This window comes from Lissotriton helveticus, chromosome 5_1 (assembly GCF_964261635.1).
Source record: "Lissotriton helveticus chromosome 5_1, aLisHel1.1, whole genome shotgun sequence".
NCBI lineage: Eukaryota > Metazoa > Chordata > Amphibia > Caudata > Salamandridae > Lissotriton > Lissotriton helveticus.
Genome location: NC_136065.1, coordinates 688,111,343 through 688,128,845, shown reverse-complemented (window position 1 = coordinate 688,128,845; position 17,503 = coordinate 688,111,343). Strand labels below are relative to the sequence as shown.

General features: G+C 45.6%; 1 protein-coding gene across 2 annotated transcripts in view; it reads left to right on the top strand.

Moving 5' to 3' along the window:
- The window catches only part of MICU1 (mitochondrial calcium uptake 1), a 627,696-nt gene that overhangs the window by 129,082 nt on the left and 481,111 nt on the right, over positions 1-17,503 (top strand). For both annotated transcript variants that reach the window (XM_078643080.1, XM_078643081.1), the window contains exon 3: positions 8,056-8,242. In XM_078643080.1, the coding sequence (XP_078499206.1) occupies positions 8,056-8,242 (187 nt within the window). The remainder of the gene's footprint in view (positions 1-8,055; positions 8,243-17,503) is intronic.

Here is a 17,503-nt window from a genome sequence, read left to right as displayed (position 1 = left end):
TAAATAGCGCCTTGCTTGGCGACAACCTATTTCCCAATTATCAAATGAAGGTTTACGCATTATTCGAATGTACCCCTACCTTCTCTAAACCCATACTGGACAAGGCTAATAATGTTGTTAAGAATAATTCTGTGTGTTACTTTGATAATTGAATTCAACAGCAGGTAGGCCTGTACAGCTTAGGTCTTGCTTACTTTTGTTTTTAATATGGGTACAATCGTAGCAACTTTCAATGCCTTAGGGATACCTTCTACAGCAGCTGCATTTAGGACCTTCGTAATTAACTGCGCCCAAAAAAGAATGTTCAACTTGTAAAGGTCCATAGGGACCCCATCAGGGCCAGGAGCACGATTAGATGGGCTAACTTGTATGGCAGAGCTAACTTCCTCATGCTTGAACCTAAAATCCAGTGGGAACTGAGATGTTTCCTATGCACTATCAATTGGCTCTCCTGCTCCCATTAACAAAATCGCTGTGAAATGGGCCATTCAATGCTTTGGGGTTATGGTGATACCAGTATCATCTACAGCAGAGGTCTTCAAACTTTTGAAGGTTGAGCCTCCCCAGCTGAATTTTTTTAAATGTTCCCCCCCCCACCTGACAGAAATTTCTGGAATCTGGTACACTACATAATCGACTGCCACCCACATCTCCCCGGCCATATCCGGCAAATAATGTTCAAAACAATGAGTGTTTCCTCCTTTTCCACGAATTCTCTCACTACCACTCACCAACAATGCACCTCATTTCTCTATAGCACCTTTCTGGCAAACGTATAATTTCTTTATAGTGCTACTCATAGTTTCATCATACTCAGGGGCATATGTACAAGCCCCTATAGAAACCACACCGTCACTTTTTACGACGTTGTAGTGGCGATAGGGGCATTGCCGTATTTACAGGGCAGTGTTAAGCCACTTAACTTGGCTTAACACTGCCTTGTAAATAAGGCCACCTTTCATGCTATGCTTAACTTGAAAGGGTGGGCAGTGGGTGTTGCGGTAGGTGTTCCACGGCAACAGGCACTGATTTTGATCAAAGATAAAAGATTGTTTATGTACAGGACGGTACCCCTCCTGTACATAAACAATCTTTCCCCTGCACGCAGACACCCTTGCACTATGGTGCAATGGTGTCTCCGTTGGCGCTACACTGCTAAGTGTAGTGCCAGCGCAGGGGAAACGCAAGGCTGCACCATATTGTTGTAAATATGGTGCAGCCTTCCGTTTCTGAAGTGGCGGAGAGAGGCCTTAACCCATGACTGCTAACGCCTCACTCCGCAACTTCCTTGAACACATGCCCCTCAGTTCTTTGATCTGCATGGTACACCTTCTTTGTAGCAGGCACATTAACCCTCTGTGCTGTGAGGATGGTAGGAATGTGGCATTGAGGCCAGCGGGGCCTCTTGCCGGAATTATTTGCACCGCCAAACGCCACAGCTATGAGCACGCCAGGGCCCTGCTTCTTAATTTTTGCCGGTCGGTGTCACCCCATGTGATGGTGTTACCCGGTGCTGTCCGCACCCCCTACCCCCCTAGTGAAGCAACTGCCTTGTGTTTAAGTGATATATTGTTATTTTGCAAACCTACATGTGTTTTTAGTTCGTTTTCAGCAAGAGAGATTCGTCTGTGTTGTAATCTGTCAGACAGACATTTCTATTACCCCACCAGAAAGATACCCATCTGCTACTGAACATTCTTTCAGGGAGCGCGCATTTTTCACACTGCAGTCGTTGGTGTCTCTTGAGCCTTGGCTGTCAGGGGCCGTCATGGTATCCCTGCACCATAAACCGTGAAATGCAGACATAACAGTCAAGACTGTGCTGACTGCCGGCGTGTGGGAATTGTTTATTGTGATTTTGTATGCCAGTGATGTGGGCATTTCCCAGGCATTCGTTGGAAAGACATTCATACAAATCTCCTAACATTTATTATACTTGACGTGAAACAGAGGCGCATGTTTAGATTTGAGAGGCGGAGAGACATCTTAGTAACTATGGTATTTTGCTTGAGCTGTTGCAGTTTCCTCCCCGTGTGTCTGTAACACAGACTTTCTCTATGCCAGTGTGTGTTTGTGGAACAGTGGAGGCTATGAAGCAAGAATCCAGTGACTTTGCCATCGTGGCCACTAGTAGTGCTCGCCGTAGGCACTGACAAGAATAAAAGATATTTTCAGCAATGGTCAGGGGATGCAGTGTACCAGGCGCGTTTTTAGATAAATACCCATATGGTTTCGTGGTTTCAAGTGTTGATGGTGAGCCGCACTGCTGCTTTAATAACATTAAATGTTATTTTTTTTTTTTTTGCTTTCTATGAAGCTTGTTCAGGTTCTTGACTGAAGCTCCTTATTCTTTTACCATATTCATGGCTCTGAGAATGGTGATTCTCCAATTAACATACAGAGAGAATCTTGACTTCATTAAAGACGATGGAGACTAACATTATGCATAAACTTTTGATAGCTGCCCCAACATGCATCCCTTTAAAGAACATTAAATATATCATAAACAAACATTCCAAGTTGGACTCTTCAACAGAATATACAAGTCCTTCTCACATAAGCTCACTCCTTTTTAGGCATTGGCGAATCATAAGATGCTCTTCAGGCATGACGGGAAAAACATATGTCTTATTGAATTAGCATTTTCAATATGTAAAGTACACATTAATATAGTAGAACAAGTCAAATCAATACAATTCAAATATATGAATTAAATGTATGCATTCATATAAAAAATAAAAGCAGGTAGAAATATATTCGGTAAATGAGGTAGGGTGGGCTAATGTTAGCTTCCGTTGTCTTTAATGAAACCAAGATTCTCTCTCCGTGTTAATTGGAGAATCGCCATTTAGTTCCCAGACCGGAGGCTACCATTGTTTATGTTTAAAGCTCTCCAGCGCCAGACTGCTCACATGCTCCCCCAGTTCTAGATAACATTTTGCAAAAGTGCTAGCACTTGACCAGTCTGCCACCTTTAGAATATCAGCAAGTGTGCCATATTCCCAAAAGACTATATTAGCCATTGCACTGCTTAAGGGGTAAACTCCAAATTTGGGCAAGCCAATTCCAGCTTCAGACATCACTGCTCTTACCCAGTATGAAATCGTAGCCGTTGCTACTGCCTAATAGGGTTTCACATAGGAAATTAATAACTGATCTTCCCCATCGCCTCTGAATTCCAGCATTCTTTTCTCATAAACTCATGTGCAACTCACAACACAGAAATGTATGCAGTCCTTTTAAAAATAGCAGAAAATTCTCAGACCTGGTTTTGGTCCTTTTCCAAATATCAAAATGGACCCATCTGGGGAGTAAAATCTATTGCAACCCTCTAGAGCCTTAACATCTGAAACACTTCTAAAAAAGAGACAAGGTTGCTAATTTCAACAATATTTGCCTCGATGAAAGATAACTATTATCTTCACAGGAAACAAAAAGATCAGAAACAAAATTAACTTCCGGAAAGAGTCATAGCGATCCCTGGGTGGTTGTTTCAGCCTTTTTCCCTTCATCACTCTACGGACCAAAGGATCACTGCCAGTAGCAAAATTATTCACAAAGGCATGTCCTGTTGAAACACCTTATGTGTAACGATTGACTGTTCCATAAGACATACCTGAAATGAACAGCTCAGCGAGATAGTTTGCCACTAGTACATCAGGAGCCTCTACGGGATATAAATTCCTTTCCAAGAACCAACTGCACCATTTTTTCTAAACTCCTCTGTACCTTTTCCTGGTTTGTGGTGCCCGTGACTCATCCAATAAGTTCTTAGCCTCTCCTGAAAGGCTAGAGTATCTACCTGATCCCCCTGAATTTTTCTAAGCAAGAATGTTAATGTTCCCATCTAGCTCTAAAGAGTGCTCTGCTTTCCTTCCTGTCTTACGAAAAGGCCTAGATTCACTGGTACAAAGCAGGGGTTTGCTACTGCTAGTTCCATTATCCCAGAGGATGCATGGCAACAAGGAACTACACTTGGGATGTTCAGAACAGAGTTACTAGAAATATGCTGCATCTTTGTCTTCAAAACCTTTAACAACACTCCGAGCATCAGAGCAAACAGGAGGAAAGCGTGACAACTCTCTCCCCCTCCAGGTTTGCACAAATGCGTCCACTGCAACCACTTTGAGATCTCGTCTCCAACTGTAATACCGGTTTACCTGAAATATCAATCTGCTCGTAAAGAGATCTACCTGAATGGGACTCCACAAGTCCTGAATCTTCTTGAAAATAACTGGGTTCAGCTTGTAATCACTGGAATCCTTCAAGTTCCTCGAGTTTCAATCTGCCCTCTGGGTCTTTTGACGCAGGATAAATTGTACTTTGGAAAGTATTTTTTGTTCCCAACTAAAATACCAAATTCCCCAGGCTAGATCTGTTAGCTCTTTTGATCTTGCTACTCCTAAACGATGGAGTTATGATAGATACTGCTGTGAAGTTCTCCAATCAAATCAATACCACACTATTTGCTAGAATTTTCTTGAAACTCATCAAAACATTCAAACCTGCTAGCATCTCCATACAATTTATGTGTAAGTTTCGCTCCCTGGACCATCTCCCTCCAGCTTCTAAATCTTTCAAACGTGCCGCCTAACCAAGGTTGCTGGCATCTGATTCTACAATAAATTCTGAAATATTTCCGAATATTGCATTGCCGTTCCATCTCTCTCGATTGTTCAGCCACTACTTTAGATCCTCTCGAGCTCCCTTGGGACAGGGGTATCACATTTGCATACCACAGACCCTTCCTCAATCCCAAGGATTTTAGTCACTATGGAAGTGGACCTGGGGAAATGTCCTCAATGGAGGACGATAAAAGCCCAACCACTCTTGCAAAATCCTTCAAAGTGGCTACATTCTTTGCTAAAAAATGATAGAGTTCCTACTTTTTTTTGTCAATTTCTTCTGTGGGAGACCTAAGTGGGCCAAAATTATGTCTACCTGAAAACCCCGAAATTCAACATTTTGTGTTGGCGTCATGATAGATTCCCTTACGTTGATGATGAACAATAATGCCTCAAAGAGATCCTGTATCCACTTCATGTGTTTTAACAATTCCTCTTGATCCTGACACATCACTAGTATATTGTTTAGATAGTTGAATAAACACACTCCTCTTTCTCTCAAGAAAGCTACCACAGGGCACAGTACCTTCGGGAAACACCATGGAGCTGACAGTAGACCAAAGGGAAGACAGGAAAACCGTAAGCAATTCCTCTACATCTGAATCGTAGGTTTTTCTTCGAACTTGCGTCCATAGGGATTGTGAAGTAAGCGTCTTTCAGGTCTAACTCAGAAACCAATCTTTCTGTAAAGTGTCTCCTAAAGAATGGATTCCCTCCATCATGAAGTGCCTGTACACCAAAACCTTGCTCAACTCCTTCTTTGTACATTTTCTTAGCAGAAAAACAGTACTTACAAAACCCCTTTCTGAGTCTGAAACCTTAGTAATTGCACATTTGTGTATCATTTGAGTAACTTCTGCATCTACCAATACCATCTGATCTTTGTCTAAAGATAACTCCCTTGGTTGAATCCTTTGATGAGGGAGTTCCCAAAACTCTTTTCTGAAACCTATCACTGTTTGTAAAACCCATGAATAGTTTGTTACGATTGGCCAGTTTTGGATGAAAAAACGTAACTTACCCCCTACTTTAGTTTGGGAAAAAACATTCAAATGACTGAAGCTTACCTTGATCTCCTGAGCCTTGAGATCTAGTCCTGTTCCCATGGGAACAAGGGGTTCACCCTCTTTGTGGGAAGGAACCCATGTTATAATGGAAGCTCCTTCTGTAACCCATCGGCTCTTGATAGTAGAACTGGGTCTTTTCTGACCCTTGGCTGATAGCCACACCCCTCCTGTCATCCATTCCAAAAACACTTGCATTAAACACGCTTCACATACTCAACTGAGCCCACCTAAAGGCCGTACGTGTGGAAACGCACTTGCCCAAGGATTTCACAAAACATTCACTAAAAAGCAACCCTTTCGGGCCACCAGAGACTTTTTTGTTGGCTAGATCACCCAGTTTAGGGTTCATCCTTATGAAGATGGCCTTCCTACTTTCAGCTTTTAGCCCGACATTGGTATTTCCAAGCAAGCAGATAGCCTAATTGCTCCAACCAGTCAAAAGGTCTGCGACTATGGGCAAATCTTTGTAATTTGCCTGTCTGCTGTACCGAAACTCCTGGCTAACTGACCCAGAATGTCCAATAACTTGTCCTGGCACTGCTTAAGGCAGCGCTGCCAAGCCCTTCATGGGGGATCTTTGCCGATTTAAAGGGAGGTTATTATGTTTGGGATCCAGATTAGGAGTAATTCCGGATTTATTATCCAGAAGCGGTCTTGGACATTCAGCCTTCATAAGATAGCGAGTCTCCTTATCGAGACTTTCGCAGCCAAAATTTAATAAAGGTAGCGATGTGGTCCTTTGGCCACCAGTATTAAGCGCAAGGATGCGTAGTGAGGTTGAGATTGAACATGTTTGCACCCAGCGGGTCTTTAATAGCTTTCGTGGTTGAAGGCTGTTCTAGGTATTCATCAATGAAGCCAGGTTCAAGAATCTCTTGTAGATCGAAAAACATATTTGTCCAATTGGTGAAAATCATCCTCGGAAATATTGTTGTCTGTATTGCGTGAGTTCTTTCCGTATCTTGTGTCATTATAGCTGCTCATTCCATTTTTGCCCCGACCGACAACCAGCTCCATCGCGCCAACATGTCCGATCCTCCGTGTTGTCCCGCTAAGGACACCACAGTCTGTTGTATTGCTAAGGCTACCATGTCTTATGTCTCTTTAAACTATGGACCCTCTTTCAACTACGGGAGGACCCTTACTAGGTGTTTTGACTTTTTTTAACACCTTACATCCCTTTTTAGCATTTACAGGGAAATCCTGTTCGGATACTGAGGAAGAAATCCTTCTCTGAAGGAGTATCTTTATTTTTGCAAAACAGCTTCTACTGCCACCTTTAGTTCTCTGTGAAAAAACTTCTTAATTATGTCCTCACTGAGGCTGGAGGAAGGGGGGCCCTAGGAGGACAATTCAGCTGCCTTTGTTACAGGAATATCTGCTTTTACAGGAATCTCTACTTTCTCAAGAATATAAAGGGAAAATACCTTTGTTCTCCCACTTTTTTCTTCTTTTCTTTCAATAGATTAACCTGTAAAATCACTTTGTGGAGATACAGTTTTAGCGTTATCACTTTTCACGTTCATCCGGCAACTGAAACAAAACTCATCGTCATAGCACCGCTATGTGCGTGCTGACCCGCTTTTCATTAGAAAATACCCAAACTAAAATGGCGGTCAACTGCTGGGTACTCTTTTAATTGCCAGCATGTAGTACGCGTGTGGCTGGGGGCTTTGGTAATAAAGGGGGCGGGGGGGGGAGCAGGTAGGCTTTGTAAGGGTGAACAAGCCCTCCTTTTCTCTTGGTAAACTGGAGGAGTGCGTACCCTTCACCTCTCCGATGCCAAAGCCTGCACAGCTTGCACCTCCTACGCATCTACTATTAGTGTCAAATGATGCCTCGGGCTAAATTAAGCACGCTCCTAAGCAGTGAGACTGGTCCCAAGGCACGTACATTGCACCAAAGCTGCTAAACTATCTTGATGAGCCACAAGAGGCCCAGCCCCATTTAAATAACATCACACTTATCATGATTGCTTGAGTTCTGACTTTTTAACCTCTTTGACTACCTCCCTTAGAAGCCTGCAACTGCTTACCCATGCAGTGAAGTTCAGAAAAGGTTGTATTTGGCAGAGTTTGCACAGCCCCTGTGAGACGGGCCCAGGACACGTGAAGCAACAAAATTAACTCGGTCTGGTCTACACCCCCTTCCTCCTCAGGTCACCCGGTCTCCCAGAACGTTGTCTGACAACACATTACTATGTCTCTGTGTGGACTTTAAAGTAAAAGATGACTTTGTGTATGTCATTATTCCGCTCGAATGCTTAGGCAAACCATCTGGTTTGATGTGGATGAAAGTTTGTTTCTAATAAGAAATAGTCAATCGCTATATTCTTCCCTTTTTCTTTCCCATGCTTATTTCAGAGCCCACGCTGAAGCTCGTTCATCTGTGAAACACAACCTGCGGCCAGAGTCTAGTGGAAAAGAGAAGGATGCAGAGGAAGGAGGGAATTTAGATGATTCTGATGGCAAGGTTGTCCAGTCAGGTGATGGAGTGACACAAGCAGAAGGCAAGAAAAAGAAAGCACGTACTGGATTCAGAGATCGGAAGGTAGGAAAATATCTAGAGCATTTAATTTTTCCAATTTTAATGTATAGAGTCAAAAGCTACAAAAGTTAACAAAAATGTTTGTTTCAAACTTACATTTTCTATTGTATACCTTTATATGGACCAAATACTATCTTTTCAGACCTATTCGGTTGCCATAGGCTATTCAGAGTGATTTCCATTTTTTTGTAACTCTAAATTTGAGTTAATGAAGCAATGCAGGTCTAAATGTGCATACAGCCTCTTCTCTCCCTGTAGTTTTCTCCAACCCCCTTGTGATCTGCCATCATGACTCCACACATACCCTCATCACCACTATAGTTATGAAATTGGTGCGGACACCTCCTTTTAAATCTTTGAAATAAACCCAATTTTTAAGTAGGAAAACACAGCAAAAGAACTGTGGGGACTGTCCTTTCCAGTACATGAAGATAATTCACATGGAATGTTGATGATCTTCTTGGTCTTCTAAAAACATTTGCACAGTTTGCTTTCTTCTAATAAATTCCAATATAGACATTCTACAAATCAAAGATCTTAAAAAGGTATATTGCTTCAAATCGCCTCAACTGCACTTTACCACATTCTAGTAAATAAACACATTACTATGGACTGGCAATAAAGGGATTTTTCTCAGGGACTGTTATTTTTATTTGTAAGTCAAATGCAGTAAATTATTCTATAAATAACTATGCCTACCATGAATGTATTGCCTGACATTCTATTAACACACTTTACACACAGATATATGGCCGATTTAACTTTTTGTACTTTGAGCTAAACACTTGGAACACATATCAGACTGTATGTCACGTCTTTAAAACTTTATAATTAAAGTTGCATTATTGTCATTCATGTGCCAACCACACCCCTGCACAACTGGTAGTGATGACAAGGATTAGTCTGGTTGGCATTCATCAATAATCGAAGAAGTATACAGGGCAAACTGGGGAATTATCATAGTCCTTCAGTAGTTAAGACTTGAATAAGCCCCTACTGTTCATCATTTTCCCTATATAGTTGTGATATGTCAGTTAATGGTGTGACAAAAGGTGAAATGCAATGTGCAGTGATCCTTTTTTAGGTCTCACTTAGATAGCGCTTGCACTGTCTCTTCGAGACATGCTGTATTCAGGATATAGACATTAAGCAACACCCATCATTCTAATTGGCTCCTTTATCTGTTCTTTGTAACTGGTTGCTTTTCCTTGGTTAATATGGTCCCTAGCCCCTCCTTTTTAGGTCTCACCTAGCGATGCAGCACCATGCGTTGCTCGCGCAAGCGAAACTTATTGTTGCCGGGTTGCTTAGCAAAGTGGGACAGGAGAGGTGCACAAGCATGTAAACACATTGGAGACAATGGCTGTGCCGCGCCCTTTTGGGAACATGGGCTGTGAACGCGCGCGTCTCTTCTCGTGCTCCCCCACGCTTTCACTTTCGCGTGCAAGGGCGCCTGGACAGCCCATGTGCACACCGAGTCTATGCCGTGTTTTCGCCGTATTTGGAGCTGTGAGCACTGGAGTCAGGGGTGCTGCGAAGAGTGCCGAGAGAGCCGCAAGGAGAGCTGAGAGTGGTGAGACCGGCCACCAAAGGACACCGATGGCAGCACTACTGCCGCCTCTGAGCAACGGGCAGACGGGTTGTTAGCGCTTTGTCTTCTGCTCTCGCCGGAGCTGCTACTGAGGCCTGAGGAGACAATGTTGAGCACGGAGCGAGGTGAGGAAGGCGGGGGAGCTGGGCACCTGCAGTATTTCCATTTGCCTTCCCCTCGCTCTGTCTTGCTTGCTTGTTGCCTGAGTGCTCCCTGTGTGGAGAGCGGCGTGTGGTAGCCCCACTACTGACTGCAACAACACCGCCGCCACCTCCGTAGAATGGATAACCAGTGCTTTGCAGCTGGCCCGGCCATAATCGCTCGCGCTCTGCTATCCTGCCCCTACACCTGATCTTTGTTCACGTCCTACCGCAACGGAGCAGTGCTGGTGCTTGGGGCCTGCGGAACCTTGGATTATCCCGGATTACTCTAGATTACCGGTGAGAGGGACTTGTTTTTTACACCAGCGGGGTTGTATGTCTTCCCGTATACTTGGACTAATGGTACTGGAGGCGGAAAGGACAGAATGATGGAGCCCACATCCGCAAACTTGGATATCTGTAGCTATTACAACCACTGCTAATGTAGAATTAGAACAGAACCCATTGGTTCGTTCGAGCTGTGCTGTGGCAGAGATTGCTGGCATCCCACTTAAGCAAGTAAACTTTGCATCCAGTCTGTGTGATATAACCCCGGAAGTAATTAAGTGCAGGTACTCAGACTGTATTTTTGTTGCTTTGATGACTTCTTAGTACTTCAGTAAACAGCTAAGTGCTGGGTGGAATGCTTGAAATAATCTCTGCCACTGCTGATCACTCTAGACCATTGTTTTTAATCTGCTATGTCACTCTAGGCAAAGAGAACATGTATGCAGATCCGTTTTGGACCTGTTCCAATGGGAACAGTCCAGCCCATACTGCCAGGTGTACAGTGCCCTTCTGATTGAAACACAAGCAACCCCATAGCTTAAGTCCTGTGGCACAGTGAGCATGGGACCCGCATCTTGGCATACCTGTTACTCTTAGTGAAGCCATGGTAACCAAAACAAAGAGATGGAAGGAATGCTTTGCATTCTAGACCATCATTTGAGGAATCTGAGGTTGCATGGTGGGCATTATGATAGACAAGGATGCAACATGAGTAATTACCAGTGACCGAGATTGATTCAGAACCCACCACTTTTTTGTTTTCCTCAGTGCAACACCCTAAATGTGACAGGCATGCCCAGCAGTGGATCCCATGCTCACTGTACCAGAGGACCCAAGCGGTATCTCCTTGATGATGCCTAAGTAAGGCCAGGAAGCTCATGTGCCTGAGAAAAAGGATGCCAACATGAAGAAAAGCTGCCCTACATTTACCATATAGCACAGCAACGAGCACTCAGAAGTATCTTATTTAATTATTTGGCCCTTTCTTCTATCTCCTTTCCCACCTAGCCAAAATCCTCGCCAATTTCTCCCAGTGAGACACTCATAAGGGCTGTCATCTTGCTGCTTCTGTTTACTGCAACACCCTCTTCTTGGGACTACCAGTGTGGGCAATCAAAAGGCTCTTCTTGGCTTTCCTCCAAATTTATGTTCAAAGTAAAGCCTTCGCCGTTTTTATGAAGAAAGCAATGTTTTTGTCTCAAAATACCAGCCTTTCATTTTTAGTAAATACATTTTCAGTCTCAAAATACCAGCTTATCATTTTCATCAAATACTCAGATGTACTGCTGCCACATATGAACATTAACTGGCTTCCAGGTATCATCATCATCATGTGCCCATCACATGCCAGCGATGTCTACCATTGTGGCCACAAAATTGTCAAGAATGCCTTCAGTTTGTTAATGATGGAAAGTGTTGCTCCACGGTTGGTCAGCATTGTTCCAGGTGTGGGTATTGTGTTCCCAAGCATGCCTACAATGTGCCAAGAATTACCACCATCATGCCTGGCTGGTTTTGCCACCCCCAAACAGGCCCACAATATTGCCTTGTCTGCTTTTGATTGGTGCTCAAGACCAGGATCCCTAATACCCAGTAGAGCTCACTCTCTGGTTGTTTTGAATTAGGTACCCTAGTAAGTCTTTGATGTGTGAAAGTATTTCCTCCCAAAATATCCGAATACTGGGGCAGTCCCACCAAATGTGACTGAAGTCCTCCTGTAAACTGCAGCCACGCCAACAGAGATCCGAGTTGTCAGGAAAAATCCGTTTGAGTTTGGTGGGGTAGAGGTACCAATCCAGGAGCGTCTTGTAGTGTCCCTCTCTCAGAGCCACTGAGTGATTGTGCTTAGTAAGATCGCCCCAGATGTGTTTAGACTCCTCATCAGCGATATCCCGCCCTATCACTTGTTCCCAGAATGCCATGTATCGCGATCGATAGTAGTGTAGTTGGAAGCATGGCATAAAGTGAGGAAATTGCTCCCTTCATGGAGCCTGCCCTCCGCACCAGTCTCTCCATGGCTGTGAGGTCCTTGGTGGAGCATCTCTAGTGTGTGGTTGGAAGACCCAGTGTTTAAGCTGGAGGTAGTGGTATTGCTCTCTGTGTGCTACCTGAAAGTCCCTTTTGCAGCTCTCAAATGTCAGCATGTCAAAATGATTAAACATGTCCAATATCATTAAGCAGCCCCCTTCTCTCCAGCAATCAAAGGGCCCCTCGTGCAGTTTAGGTGGAAAGGCAGGGTTAAAATGAATTGGGGTATAGGGAGAGGGAAAAGTGGTCCAACCCTGCTTCTTCGTGATTGTGTCCCAGACCTTGGGTGTGGTGCGTGTGGGGGTGCTCAGATCAGCATTGGCTGGCCTGTCCTTCTTCGGTTTCCATAGGACATCCCAGATCGACCTTCTTACTATCGCCCTGTCCATGTGTAGCGAGTGCTTATCGGATTCTCTCATGGACCATTCTACCTCCACCCGCAATTGTGCCGCTTGATAGTAAAACGAGAAGTCCGGCAATGCCACCCCCTTCTTTCTTTTGCAGCACATGAAAGGGGAGTCGTGCCCTCCCTCCCTGACAGATACTTTTAATGACATGCGAGCGTAAGCGGGGCAAGAGGTTGCGATCAAGGTTGATTGGAAGTGCCTGAAATAAATATAATAGTTTGGGCTAGACCGTCATTTTGACGGTGTTGATCCGTCCGAGCGAGGAGATGTATAGAGGCACCAGAGGGAAATAGTTGGCTCTATATAGGTCCTCAATTCTAGGGGTAAGGTGAATTCCTACATATAGGAAGGAGCATTTGGCCCATTGTAGGGCCGTCTGGCCCTCAATCTCGTTGCTTCGGCTTCGGGGAGTGTGAGATTTAGTACGGAGGATTTGGATAAGTTAACTTTAAAACCTGCCACTAGTTCAAAGTTCCTCAATTCTTTCTGTTCCGCCCGGAGTGAAGAGCCTTGCTCCCTGAGCGTGAGCAAAATATAATTTGCGAAGAGCGATGTTTTGTGTTAAGTGCCGCCAAAACATATTCCCCCTAATCTCCTCTTTGGCTCGGAATTTGACAGCCAAGGGCTCGAACTAAGAGCAAATAAAAGCGGTGAGAGCGGACAACCCTGCCGCGTACCTCTGCTAAGGGTAAAAGGGAGTGAAGCACTTTCGTTAACCTGCGCTCGAGATTGTGGAAGATGATAGTTGGTCCTGACCATATTGAGGAATCTGTCCACAAAGCCATATTTCTGCGTGATAAGGAAGAGTAACAACCAATCCACCCTGTCAAAGGCTTTTTCGGCATCGAGACCCACCAGTATTGCTGGGATTTTAAATGTGGACACTTTCTCAGAGAGGGTCAAGCAAAGAATATGGGGGAAATCGCCAAGAGAAAGGCGGAATTCGCAGTGCAGGCACCGTGGAGGTGAGTAATATAGGCGAGTGGTCCGAATAGGTCCGCGGAAGGACCTCGCAGGATCGCACGCACCGCAGGAAAGCCGAGGACGCAAACCAATAGTCAATCCTCGTATGGATATTGTGGGGAGCCGAATATTGTGTGAACCCTCCGCGCATCGGGTATCTATGCCGCCAGACATCAACCAGGTCTAGGAGAGCCAAATGTGTATTTAGTGCACGTGCGGAGGCCGAGGGCGCGTGGGACGGGCCATCCGATCTGTCCAGCGCCGGCTGCAGAGTAAGGTTAAAATCCCCTCCCCAAAAAACAACCCTGTCCTCAAACGCAGAGACCCTCTGGACCAGTGTAGTGTAAAAGCCAGGGAGATCAAAATTGGGGCCCTATGTGTTCACTATGCAGATGTCAAGACCTTTACCAGAGCAGGTCGTTATCGTAAAACGACCCTCACTATCAGTGGTTACCAGTGTCCAAGAAAGGGAGGATTTAGGAGTGAACCAAGTAAGAACCCCCCGAGCATGGGAAGTAAAACCAGCAGCATGGATATTGTCACGGAGCCCTCTATAAGCAAGGATGGGACTATGTGTTGTTAAGTGCGTATCCTGCAAGAGTGCAATGTCTACCTTGTGCTTTGCCAAATATTGGAGTACCCTTCGGACCTTGCGATGGTCATTCAAGCCTCTCACATTACATGTAAGGAGCCGCATCGTATCAGGAGCATCCACCCCCTCTGTCACGTCCCCTGCCATGGGAAAGGAAAGAGAATCTTGTTGTATATCCGAAGCTGCCTCCGCATCCCCCATGATTCCTGCCATATGTAAATAGGGAATAGCGCACCTGCCACACACTGTGTAGAAACATATGGAAATGTGTGTACTACTCTGTCGCACCAAACAGCTCGCCCTTGTGCCTCAAACAGCAACTTTGCATCACATAGCAAGAAAACAAACTCAAAAACAGCGTCCCTCCATCCCAAGGAGCTGAGGGTTAAGTGGACACGAGATGGAATAGAATTGGATGATGAAGACTGGCAATCAGCTGTGTCCTCCCCAAAAGTGGTTGCTATTCCTGTAAGATTGCGATTGGTACAGTTAAAAATACTGCATAGGTTCTATGTCACTGGTCCTCGCCTTGTACAGATGGGGTTGTTGGAAGACTGATTGTGTAGACGTAAATGTGGCTTAGTGGGTACTTTGTTACATATTCTTTGGGAGTGCCACTACATGGCCGAGTATTGGGGTAAGATTCATAATACTATTCAAGAGGTCACGGGTGTCTCTCTGTTGCCGGAGGCGCAAAGGTGCCTTCTCAATATATGGGAACCTACTGATCTTAACAATGCGCAGACACAGTGGACCACACTGACCTATATGATAGCGAAATGAAATATCGCCCAACAATGGGGTGCTGAGCTGCCTCCCACCCTCGAGAACTGGAAAAAGGACTTGGACTGGAGAATGTTCCGAGAAAAAACTGTATACTGTGAGAGGGCGTCCCCGGAAATGAGCCTCAATTTGGAATCAATGGAATCCGTATAGAGGAGAGATTTGTACACCACCTAGAAATTCAGTATTTGATGTTCCCCCCATCTCCGTGAAGCTTTCAATAAGTTTGTACTTTGGTTTTGCTCCCCCCCTTCCTCCCTTTTTCTTTACAAATGTACTGTAGATTATAATGTGATTCGTCTGTATTGTCTTTCTCTGTTTTGATGCCTTGATTTAATAAAAAGAATTTAAAAAAAAAGAAATCATAAGCTAACAGTATCCCTACACCACCACCAGGAACCCTCCCCCAGAAAAGAACCACCCCCCAACAACTCCCGGAAACTATGTGCTGAGTAGCCAACGGGCTCTCAGCTTGTATCTTCTCAGAGCAGGATAGAGTAAGACTTAGGTTAATACGGACAAAACCCTGTTTGCCATGCAGTGAGTACATGTAGAACCATCAGAAGACCATTAGTAACTTGGATGAATGGGTGCATCACCAAAGAACCCCAGCGTGGAGTCCCAGCCTAATTGTTGTGCCACGGCCTCCGTAGCTAGCTTCTCACGAAATTGCCACTGTGGGCGTAAACCTGGAGCGACCGTATGTCCGGAGCATTCACCACACGATAAGCATTATTTTGGGGTTTGCTTGTTCTTCAAAACTGTGTGCCAAGGCAGTGGCTCCCTCCAGGGCTGTCCAGAGTCATTCGAGGGTCCTGAATTTCTTTCATCCTCCGGAATGGGGAGACCCAGGATGCGCAGACCCTCCTTCAGATCCGTAACATGATGTGACTTGTTCTTGTGCTCAAAAGCAAGCCCAAAGGGAAAAGTCCAGCGATAGCTCACGTTTTCTTCACGTAATTTGATGGTGACGGGCGTAGCAGTTGCCTACGTGCCAGGGTGGAGGGTGCCAAGTCCTGAAAGAGCATGCATTTGTAGCCCTGGAATGAGGTCTCCTTTTTTTTTTTTCCTCGCCGCTCTTAAGATGGCTTCTTTCGCTGTGAACGAGTGCATCTTGACCAGAACGTCCCGTGGACATCTACGCTCCCCGACTGCGGGGTTCCCACGCAATGGACTCTGTCAATCTTGAGCTTCATCTTTCATGGGCTTAAAATTTCCGAGAAGAGGCCCACCAAAAATGCCTCCAGGTCTGGTCCCACCCTCTTCCAGATCCCGGATGCATATGTTCAACTTCCGAGACCTGTTCTCCAGATTCTTTGCCTTCAGGAGCACTTGGTGTAGCTGTGACAGGAGATTCTGTTGTGTTTCCTGCATTGTGGCGGAGTGGGCATATAATTCCTGTGTTTCCTCTTCCGCTACCGACACCCTAGAGCTCACAGCATCTACGTCATGCAGGAGTGTCACTATTCCCTCGGTAAGATCGGCCTTGAGTTGATCCATGGAGGCTCGCAGATCCTGTTTAATTTCCAGGCAGAGTTCGGATTTGAAATCCCGGAAAGAAGCCACCAGATCCTCCATAGTAAGGGCCGTCTTGTGCGTCTGGTTACCCTCGATGGAAGCAGGGAAGCGGGTCCCTTGTCTGTAGCTGTGAAATAACAGGAGACCTTGTTTGTCGCTTTTTTTGGTGGCATAAGGGCAGAGAAATGCACGATGCCGATTCAGGGCGTGGGTGGCCCCTCTATGTAATGCCGCCGAGGTGCTAGCTTGCCAGAATGCACGATTGCCACGTGTGTTATGTTCTAAGATGGGAGCAGGCCTTTGCTGGGCTTCATACAGCAGGAGCCATCTTAAGGTCAGGCACCGTGTGATCTGCTTTGTCAGCTCGTCGGGAGTATCCTGCCTCGTCTCCTCACATCAGTATGCCTATTACACTAGGAGAGGACTCCGCTTACCGGCCACCCTCCAGCATCGCGGAGTGAGTGCAGGGGCCCCTCCTTGGAAGTCTCCATCATCTGGGTGCCATCTTGAGGTCAGGCAGGGCCTCTCTGTACCGCCTTCCCCCAGACCCTCTTCGTGCCGCGTTAGTAGAGAAAATAGGAAACTAACCCCACAGGTGGGTCCCCTCACTGCCGTCTGCCACTCTCCTGCTGGATCATGTTCCCCTCAAAGCATCAATCATATCAGCAGTGCGGTGCGCCCTCTCGTCGCGGCTCCATGCTATACATTTCCCCAGGCCACCCTGGTCTTCACTGGGCGTAATACGCTAATCACCATACAGTTCTTTTTGCGCCACCGCCGGTACCGGGGATGTGTAATGGCTTCCTTGCTTCGGGCTCGGAAAATCAAAGAGCTGCGATTGCTCATGGCTCAGATGCTCGCGTGCCTTTGCGCCATCCTGAGTCCGATCCCGGCTCACCATCCCGTCTTGTGGCTGTCCCGCTTCACGTCTTGGAACCGGGCTTGTAACTTTTT